The following is a 10057-nucleotide window of genomic DNA, read 5'->3' as shown; positions in this document are numbered from 1 at the left end:
GATGCTCCCGGGGATGCTCACGGGGATTCTCCGTGCCCGGGGGTGCTCACGGGGACGCTCCGTGCCCGGGCTCTCAGGGATGCTCACGGGGACGCTCCGTGCCCGGGGATGCTCACGGGGACGCTCCGTGCCCGGGGATGCTCACGGGGATGCTCCGTGCCCGGGGGTGCTCACGGGAGCCGCGGGGGAGCCCCGTGACGCGGGCCCGGCTCCGGGATTAGCGGGCAGACGGACGTGACTGCACGGCGGTCGCCAGGCGCTAATTAAAGAAGGGATGGATATATTTAGGCACCCGGTTATCCCCTGCATTGCGCTTATTTTTAGCTGCCAGTCTGCCAGGCTGGGGTGGCACATGGGAAGGGCACGGACGCCAGGCAGGATGGATCCGGCCCCAGCAGCAGCAAGGAGGTCACAGCCACATGTCCTGGCCAGCACTGAGCCCTGGGGGGAAGAAACCTATGTTCAAACTGGCTGCAAAGGAAGAGAAAGCTTTATTTTTCACCCAGAAAGGCAGGAAAATGGGTTTCAGGAGCATCCCTGCCCCAGATCCATCCAGCCTTTGCCACCACCCACACCCCCACATCCAGGAGCTGAAAATGGCCCTTTTTGGAATCATGCAGCAAAAAGCACAGCTGTGCCCAGGGCAGAGGCAGCTCCCTCATTCCCAGAGATCCATCCCTCTGCAGTGGCACTGGGCTGGCAGCAATGCCACTGGTTCCCATACCTTCTTTCTCTCCCATCCTGCCCTCAGCACAGCTGGAGTGTGTCCTTGGCACATGGCTGAGCACCCCATCCACAGGGGCCATCAGCAGGTGTGGAGCTTCCTTGGGTCCTGAGTACCCTGAAAAGAGCAGAGAAACAGCAGGAAGGACAGTGCCCAGCATCCCTGCATCCCTCCTGGGCCAGCACAGCCCATTAGTGCCATTCATTTCCCCCTTTGCTTCATCCCCACAAGCACTCTGGTGTTTAATTTTTGGGGTTTGGGGCTTTTTCCCCCTTTCCAGAGTGAAATATTGATCAGGTCCCTGCTACCCTCCACACCCCACCACACCACACCCCCTGGCTGCCCTACTTCCCTCATGGAGTGGAGGGTGGGGTGTGGGAGAAAATCAAAATAATGGGATAATAAAGGACCCAGGGAGCTGAAACCCAGCCGAAAGCCAGGCTGCTCTGGCTGGCCGGGGAGGAGGCTTCCCAGCAGGGAAGGTTTGGTCTGAGGGTATTTTTGGAGCTGAACAGCATCCAGGGGTGGCCAAATCTCTTCTCAGGTGACCCATCAGATAAAGCCTCTCCCAAAACAGTCAGGCTGGGAAGTTTGAACTCAACAAATCTGAGAAGGAAAAAAACCCCGCCCCAATTTCTTTACTTATTTAAATCCTTTGGCTCCAGGAGCAGGGGTCCTGCACCCTCCAGTGTGAGGAGCGTGGCCAGGGCTGTGTGAGGCTGTGAGCTGCCATCACCTGGGCTGCAGCTCACCCTCCTTCCCTGCTGCCCATCAGAATTAGGTGCCCGTTTGAGCAGGTTTACGATAATCATCAAATAACTCGTTCATTGACAGTGTGTCAGGCTGAGGAGGCTGACTGAGCCCTCGTTTGCTGATTGCTAATTAGCTTAACATTCCTAATCCCTCATTAGTGACTATGAAGTAAGCTCTGAAATATGAGGTCAGCCCTAATCAGCGTTTAAAATATAAAGCCCACTGGCACATGAGGGAGGCTGGAGAAGGGGTGGCTGCAGGCCAGCCCTGGGTGCTGCCATGGCCACAGGGAATGAGGCTGCACAGAGAGAGGCAGATGGGCAGAGTTAAACCCTGTGGAGCCACGGACACCTGCACATCCATCCCCCCCGAGCTCAGCCCCTGCACTCGGTGCCCTGGATCCACATGGGAACAGCAATGTGGGATGCTGCACTTGAGGGGCCCCAGGTTCCTCTGGAGTTCTCAGAGCATCCAACAGCAATTCCAGCTGTGGCTTCCATTCTGGGCAGATTGTTTGCAGAATCACAGAATATTCTGAGTTGGAAGGGATCCACAAGGACCATGAGTCCAGTTGTTAAGTGAATGGCCCATACAGGGGTCAAACCCATCAGCTCCATGCTCTGACCAACAGTGCACCTGTGCAGGATGCTCTGGCTCTCCCCACAGTTCCCACCTTCAGGGTTCCAGGTCAGCTGCAGGCAGCCAGGCTGCTGGCAGTGGGACTTTCCCAGAGACTCACCCACAGCCTCTGATCCTGGGGGAAGGAGTCAAATCTCAGCACTGACAAGTGAGCACCAAAGTGTGCTGGGCTGCCACTTCCATGTGGAAGGAAAAAAATGGCCCTTAGTTGTTGTGGCTCCGTCCTCTGGAAGAATAAACTGTTGTGGACTGAGAGTTACTTATTCCTGGCTGGGGAAACCTCTACAGGAGGGCTGCAAAATAACCCTAATTAAACTCCAGCTAGTGAGCCTTAAAAAAAGAGAAAAATATCTCTAAAATAACCCTAATTAAATTCCAGCTAGCGAGCCTTAAAAAAGAAGAAAAACATCTCTGTTTCCATGAAAATGCAATTTGAAAAGCACTTGCACCAAACTCAGCTCATCCAGGGTGCTGCTCTGTGGGTTGCTGGAGATGATGGTCTGGGTTTGGGCTGTGGGGCAGAGCTGGAGTCGGGAGCGGGATCCTTTGCCATGACACACAGGGGGCTGTTCCAGGGGAGGCACCGCTGTCCCCTCGGGGCCCCTCGGCGTGGGCAGGAGCATCTCCATCTCCATCTCCACCTCCATCTCCATCTCCATCTCCATCTCCATCTCCATCTCCATCTCCATCTCCATCTCCATCTCCATCTCCATCTCCATCTCCATCATCTCCATCTCCATCTCTCTCTCTCCCATGAGCGCACGTCAGCGATGACGCCCGGGCAGCGGCTGCCGGCGGAGGCTCCGCAAATCTCCCGCGGCCGCAGCCGAGCTTCGCCCCCGTTCCCGCTCCGCAGCCTCTCCGGAGCACGAGACACGGGATATTTTGAGCATCCTTGGCAGCAGCGAATGAGGATTAGTTCAATCCCCCCCCGCAGACATGAACGTCTCCCCAGCTCTATTTCCAAGGACAGGAATAGCCTTTGAAGGCTTTTCCATGTGGAGGGCACACACCTGCAAGTGTTAAAAGCAAAGATCTGTTCCTGGAAAGGCTTTGGGTGGTGCAGCATCAAGGCTGCCCAAATGAGTGGGTGAAAAAGGGGCCGTGTAGCACCTGCTGGCTCTTGCCCCATGGCTAATCCAAGCCCATGCCAAGCCCCTACCCTTTGGATTTTATTGTGCATCTAATTCCTGAACCCATCAGACATGGTGTGCAGTTGTGGCCAGTCACATCCTCATCTTGCTCAGCCAAGTTTCACGTCTGACAGGTTTTTACCCCTTTTACCCCTTACATGTTTTTACCATCAGGAACCTGCATCAGCAGGGACACAAAACATAAACTTACAGGATGGTAAATTCTGGGCTGCAGATTCAGAGTGGAAAGCTTTGGCTTAGCCACACACCTGGTCTGTGGAGCAGAAAATCCCAAACAGCCTGGCAGAGTTACTCCTGTACCCAGACACTCCACAGGCCATTTTCTGCCCCATCAAGCAGCTGGTTGAGCAGGCAGGTTGGGAGCACAGCCACCACCAGAGCTAGGAGAAACTGAGGGGAGACCAACCAAGAGACAAACACAAGTCTGGATTTATGTAAAAAAAAAAAAAAATTATTTATTTTGGAGGAGGATTTGAACATCGACATGCAGGTACAACATGAATAAAAATTATTGCACCGCTATTATGTGGCAATTGTTCAAGTTTCTAAAAACACAGAAATTCCACACTTTCTCTTATCTAGCTAAGTGCTGAGTGACACGGCTTGGCAGAGCCCAGCGCAGGAGGTGCTCTCACAGCCACCTGGATATGGTAATCGAACACAACGTAAACACACACTTCTGTCAAATCTTCTACTAGAAGTACAGAATTATCCTTCACATCCAGTAAGAGAAAACCAGAGAAAGACTTTATCCTCCCCTCTTCGGAAGAAAAACAAAACAAAGCAACAAAAAAAAAAAATTACTCCAAATCACACCTTAATGCAAGTGTGGCAAACAAACCCACAGGTCACTCCTACCCCTTCCCCCACAAGCGCTCTTTAGTACAGCAGCAGCCAAAGGCCTCCAACATTCAGACCCAGGAGTGGCCAGGACAACGCTAAAGTCTAATATTTACAATAAATATCATCCATTTCTCTTAGTTTGCAACAGTAAGAGACAAAGGGAGAAATAACACTGAGGCACGGGGCGGGGATGCAGGAGCAGAGAGGAGCTGCAGAGGCTGAACCATGTTAGGCGCCACCATCCCAACACAGGTGAGGAGCAGGAGACACATCCAAGCTGACAGAAGGGAAGAGGGAAACAAAGCAGGAAAGCAGCATATTTGGATGGTGACATGCACGGCTCATTCACCAAACACACACCTCACCTTGGGCCTGCCTGACTCGGGATTACCCACAGAGACCAAGGGAACACACTTGTGCCCCTCAGACACAGCTTTTCCAGCTTCCTGGTCCTTCCCAACACATTTTGCAAGCTTTATTTTTGAGAAGGTGTTTAAGGAATTTATAGCAGAGCAAGGAATAAGTCTTGGTGTATCTACCTGGCTTATTATCAAAATTTAAGAGAGAAAGTGTTTTTGCCCAAACCCTTTGCTAAAGTGCGCCATGTAAATTTGACAGCAGGTAGAACAGGGATGATGGGGCACCTGGCACACTGAGGGAAACTGCAGGACTGAGCAAGAGCAGGGGACACAAGGCTTCACTAGAATGCTTTCCTGGCAATGCTGTTTGGCTTTGGCTTTCAAAACCCCAGGGGTTTTTAATTGCACTGACCACTCTCTGTACCGTAGCTACAAAAGAGGCAACGAAACACATACCTCACCTTTTCTATGACCAACACAGGCAAAAGCAGCAAAAGCTGTGACATAGCAAGGTTTTCCCTCCTCCTTTTATGCCTAGGAAAGGATAATTCTGCAATTCAGCATGGGAAGCAGTGGCTGCAAAGGCAGGGAGTCAGCAGCTTCCAGCTGGTACCGTCACAGGGTCCCACCCTGCCCGTGGGGATGAGCCAGGTTACCCAGCCTGGCTCACACCCCCTGCTCACCTACAAGCACTGGTCATTCTTCTCCTCATGTTTTTTTAAACACAGAAGGAAAAGGGGGACCTGCCATCCAGGGAACAGCCAGGTCAGACCACGTCCTCACACAACTCCTTAATTTACACAGACACTTCCATCTCGCCAAGGTCAGCTGCTCTCAGGAGATCAGCTTGTCAAGGAGGCTTGTCTTTGTAATTACCACAGACTCAGGATGCCAAATCCACTTTTCACTACTCCTGTCCATGCCATAATATCCTGCGCTGTTTCTCAACAGTTTTTTAGCAGATCAACCCATCAGGGAGAAAACCAGCCAGGCAAGTACCAGATCCTGCCAAGTCTGTTCCTTACTTGCTACTGCTCTAAATCAGCACTGAATGACACTCACCACCAAGAGCACTTGGAGAGGCTGGAGACACCCAGGACCCTGACAAGGCAGTGGAAATACTGTGGTTTGTAATTGCAAACCAAGTGTATACGAGCAGCCTATGAATTCCAGGGAAAAGAGCAGAGAGCACAGCAGGCTCTGCTCTCAGTACCACCACAACCAGGTTTATTAAGGTGTTACCTGGGAGCGCTGAGGCTTTGGTTAGTGTAGTAGCAACACCATACATGTTCACACTGACACACAGAGTAAACACTCATTTAAACATGTTAAAAAAAAGAAAAGCTCAAACCAAACCAAACCTTGGTCCAGAAATGAAATCCAAGCAGCCAAAATCAAGTATATAATGGGGAGAATCAACTGCTACACAGAAAGAAACAGGGTGAGATTCCAGAGATTTTTTTCGAGCTGTGGGTTGTACCGAAATCAGATTGAAAGAGATGGAGAAAATATATTCCTATATAATAAAGATATTTGCATTCAGGGGAAGCAAATCAAAACTTCAAGTTCAGAGAAAGCCAAGACAGTGAAGGAAGCAGCAGTGTAAGGAAATCAGACCAACAGAGATGGGTTTTAGCCTGGAATACTGTTGCACAGTCATTCTGCCTCTAACAGAGTAAGCCAGTGAGCAGGGAGCGATCCCTCGCGGGTGACCCGCAGGGAGATCCACTCAGACAAGACTAGGATACAAGCTGAGCACAATCGGGGACAAATGATGGGAGTGTTCATTGAGAGGAACCTTTAACTGGATGAAGAAAGGGCTTACAGTGCTACAGGTATCACCACTCAACACATTTATTGGTGCATTATTACTGGTCTAGTCCTCAGCAGGGAGCACTGTCACCCAGAGTCGGTCACACTTAGAGCAAAGCGATGTCTAAACCTAGGAGCAAACAGGAAGCTTTTAATGCAAAGTGACCTCAGCAGTGGAAATGATCTAGCTATTAAAGCTGAAATCTGAAAATATCACATGTGTTTTAAAGTCTGCTTGCAGCTTGACCACAGAACTCGAGGAGTCTGAACTCTTCATAGGTTTGTTTTTAAAACGGGCAGATTCAGAAAACTCAGCAAGTTTCCCAAGCCCCAGTTCAGAAATGTTAAGGGACACCTTAAAATCCCTACCTATTTAGACTCACCAAGAGAAGGAGAAGTCTCCAAAGGTTGTTTTTCATTGAGATAACTTTGCCAGACACACTGCAGAATATGCAACTACAAATTTTTCTACTTTAAAACCAACCTACAGGCACCCCTTTCCTGGGGTCACATACTCTGAGGCAGGGCAAGTTATGAATTGAAGCCAGAGAAAGGAAGATAAAACATCACTAAAATTTTAAAAACAGAAGGAAAAGTTGCCATGTGTCCCACACAGATAAGTAAAAACAATCCCCAAAAAAGCCAGCTTATGGATTGGAGATTTCTCTTTCTGACAATTCCATTGAAAAATACTTGTTTTAAAGAGAGGACAGGGATCTCTCTCTGTCCAGTCTCTCCAGCCCAGTCCTTTGTCTCCACATCCTCTAAGGACACAGGACTATGAAGACACATGGTGACAAAGAGGTTTTACTTGCACCAAAGAGGGTGTGTAGTTTCAGAATAACTTGCAGACAAGAGGGTAGGCTCTTATTCTTGTCAAGGGACATCAGATTGTAAAACTGGAGCAAAAACTTGACATTTGTGAATTTCAATGGAATTTCAAAGAGAATGCTGAAAAGCAGAAATTTAAAAACAAGCTGCCTTTTTTGCACACAGAATTTTTGGGATCTCAAATAAATGCAGAATTAGAGGGAAGAGCACATCAGGCCCTAAACTCAGGCAAAATAAAAGGCGTGGAAGGGAAAAATAATTAAACCAAAGTGTTTCTTAAGCCCTGCTTTAAAGATACCCTGTTCTAAAGAGACCTCAAACAGCAAGCACTACTGTGTACAAAAATAGAATAGCAAGGATGAAAAAACACAAAAAACAGTATGAAAAAAACCCTCCCAAAAATAGATGTACACAAGTTCTATTTTATATTAGTGTATATTACAAAATTCAAACATGCAGTCTCTATTTTGAATGTAGAACGCTCCAGTCCATGAGTACCAGCGATGCTGCTATGTTTTCTTTACAGCATCATCATGTGACAGGGGAAAGTCTTGTATTTTTAACTGATTTCCAACCTCTTTGCTTTTTGCTTGTGCCAGAGTCCCTTCTTTACAGGGCCTCGTGCTGCCATCTGGCAGAGGGGACGCTCTCAGAGCTGCTGGTCCAAGAGCATGAGACAGCTCTTTTGACGGAGTGATTTTGCAGCTGCCTGCCAATGCCTCAGATGCTTTAGCACTGCAAAAAAGTGCCTCCTTTTTGACCACCACAGGACATGTTGCCTCCTTTTTGACCACCACAGGACATGTTGCCTCCTTTTTGGCCCCCACAGGACACGATGACTCCCAGGGCTTTGCTGGGTGTAAGGACTCTGCACAGGACCCACTTGTTGTGGTCAGACCTTCTGTGCTAGAGGGTTTGGCTTTCTCTTGACATTCTGCTACTTGTGAAATTTCCTGCCTTTTTTGTTTCAAATCTCTCTCCTCTTTAGAGGGGGCACCCAAATCCTTTCTCGTTTCCACGTCTCCAGACCCAGACACGCTGAGCTTCAAAGGGCCCAGCACGCTCTGGGCCAGGGGCACCAACTGGGACACGGAGATGGCACTGGGGATGAGGAGTGGGGAGGACACGGGTCCTGCTGGGCTGGTTTTGCTGGAGGTTAAAGCACCCTCTGCCTCGGATGAGCTGGGCTGCTGCTTGTCAGGGCTGGGACTTCTTTGGGATGTTTCACTGGTGCTCCCAGGAGACAGAAATGAGGAGCTGTGCTGTTCCATAGGCTGAGGTGTCTCCTTGTGACCCTTCTCGCCGCGGTCTGGGGGGCTCACCGCGACAGGAGTGCTCGTGTTTGCTGGGCACCATGAGGAAAGTGCCAGCAGAGGTTTGGAATCCTGGTTTTTCTGACTGCTTTCTGTTAGCACAGGCTCTTTCAAGTCAAGTTTACCACAGGAGGCCCCAGAAGAATCACCTTCTTCAAGTTCCAGGAGTTTGATAGATGGGCACTGCGTATGTTCTGTGAGATCTACTGGTTTTTGAGTACCTAGAGTTCTCCCAAGATCTTTGATTGCTTCAGAAGACCTGTCTTTTGGACCAAAACACTCCAAAGTTTTGTTTTCTGGCAATTTATGCTCCTTTGCAGTTGTTTCTGATTTTAGGGATGGCTTTTCTGAATTAGCTAGTTTTTCTGGAGCAGTTCTTGAGGGGAGCTCTGGTGGGGAGGGGTGCACACTGATTTGCAGTGGCTCTGAAACAGGCTTTGCTTGTGGAGTACTTCCCTTCTGCAAATCTTCTGTACCTTTTGGATCCTCAGGTAGAAAGGCATCATCTTCAATACTATCCTTGCTTTCCAATTTAGATGAAAACTTATTATCCTCATTAAAAGAATCCGAGCCTTGGTCTCCACTGCCACGGGGCTTGTCCACCCTCCTCCCATCCTGACTATCTTCCGAACCATCATCTGTTTCATCCTCAGAAGAATCTACTTCCCTGATGGCCTCCTGCTTCTGCAGGGACTCCCTCCTCTCCACCCTGTCCTGCCGGATGGCGCCCAGTTTCCGCGAGCCCGGCTTCTGCAGCATCCCCTTCTCCGCCAGCCCCAGTTTGCCGCCCGTCGTCTCGTTGGCAGATTCCTGCAGGCTCTGCAGGCTGGGATCCCGCTGCAACATCTCCTTCTTGAACTCAGAGTGGGAGATATCCAAGCTATGCTTCCGTGAGGAGCCCAGCTTCTTCTCAGAGGAGGACAGAGAGGCAGCCAGCTTCTCGGCCGACTGCACTCTCTTCAGCAAAGGAGACCGAGGGGGCTCGGCGCTTTTGGGGCGAGAAATTTGTCTCACCAGCGGTGGAGAGGAGTGTAGTTTTACTGGGAAAGACTGGATGATACTGGAGCTGCCAATTGAGTGTCCTGGCAAAGGAGATGGGGAGCGCTGCGGCGACGTGGACTGAGGGGTTGGGGATGGAGTGTGAGCCAGCGGGGACAGAGGGATGTTTCCTGCAGATTTACGCCTTGGAGACCTGTACTGCCTCTGGAGCTTTGGTGCTAGGCCGTGCAGGGAGCTGGGTCGGATGTGTCCAGAGCTGGCTGGAGAATTGGGAACACTGGAACTGGGAGAGCTGCTCTGAGAAGAATTGCCACCAACTTAAAAGAAAAAAAAAAGAACAAAGAAAAAATACCAAGAAGATTAATACATATTTGGCCATTAAAACAAGTTATTGAAAATAAGTCAAGACACAATGCCATGTTACTCCAAAGCACAGCAGTGATATTGAAGGCAACATTGCCAGGCTTCTGATGGAAATTCACATCATTAGCACCCAACACCAGAGCACAGTAAGAAACACTAAGCTATGAGAACACTTTTTTGGAAAAAAAACCCTTTGATCAGACAAACCATGTGTTTCATTGCTATTCTCTGGATGCAAATCTCTTTATTCCAGCAGCTGATTCAATT

At 49.6% G+C, this 10057-nt stretch overlaps 1 protein-coding gene and 1 long non-coding RNA gene across 15 annotated transcripts in view; both read right to left on the bottom strand.

The window, feature by feature from the left end:
- Positions 1 to 260: 260 nt before the first annotated feature.
- Positions 261 to 1025, bottom strand: LOC134422802 (uncharacterized). Its single transcript, XR_010028946.1, has 2 exons — positions 725 to 1025; positions 261 to 441 (listed from the first exon to the last, which is right to left on the bottom strand). It is a non-coding gene; the product is annotated as an uncharacterized LOC134422802 (long non-coding RNA).
- A 5277-nt stretch (positions 1026 to 6302) lies between these two features.
- Positions 6303 to 10057, bottom strand: part of MAST2 (microtubule associated serine/threonine kinase 2) — a 184932-nt gene continuing 181177 nt past the window's right edge. For 13 of the 14 annotated variants that reach the window (XM_063166009.1, XM_063166010.1, XM_063166011.1 and 10 more), the window contains one exon: positions 6303 to 9744. In XM_063166009.1, coding sequence (XP_063022079.1) covers positions 7625 to 9744 — 2120 coding nt within the window. In that variant the 3' untranslated portion in view covers positions 6303 to 7624. The remainder of the gene's footprint in view (positions 9745 to 10057) is intronic. The other variant, XM_063166012.1, reaches the window with a different exon arrangement.

Source organism: Melospiza melodia, chromosome 11, assembly GCF_035770615.1.
Source record: "Melospiza melodia melodia isolate bMelMel2 chromosome 11, bMelMel2.pri, whole genome shotgun sequence".
Taxonomy (NCBI): Eukaryota; Metazoa; Chordata; class Aves; order Passeriformes; family Passerellidae; genus Melospiza; species Melospiza melodia.
This window is presented reverse-complemented; position numbering and strand designations above follow the sequence as displayed.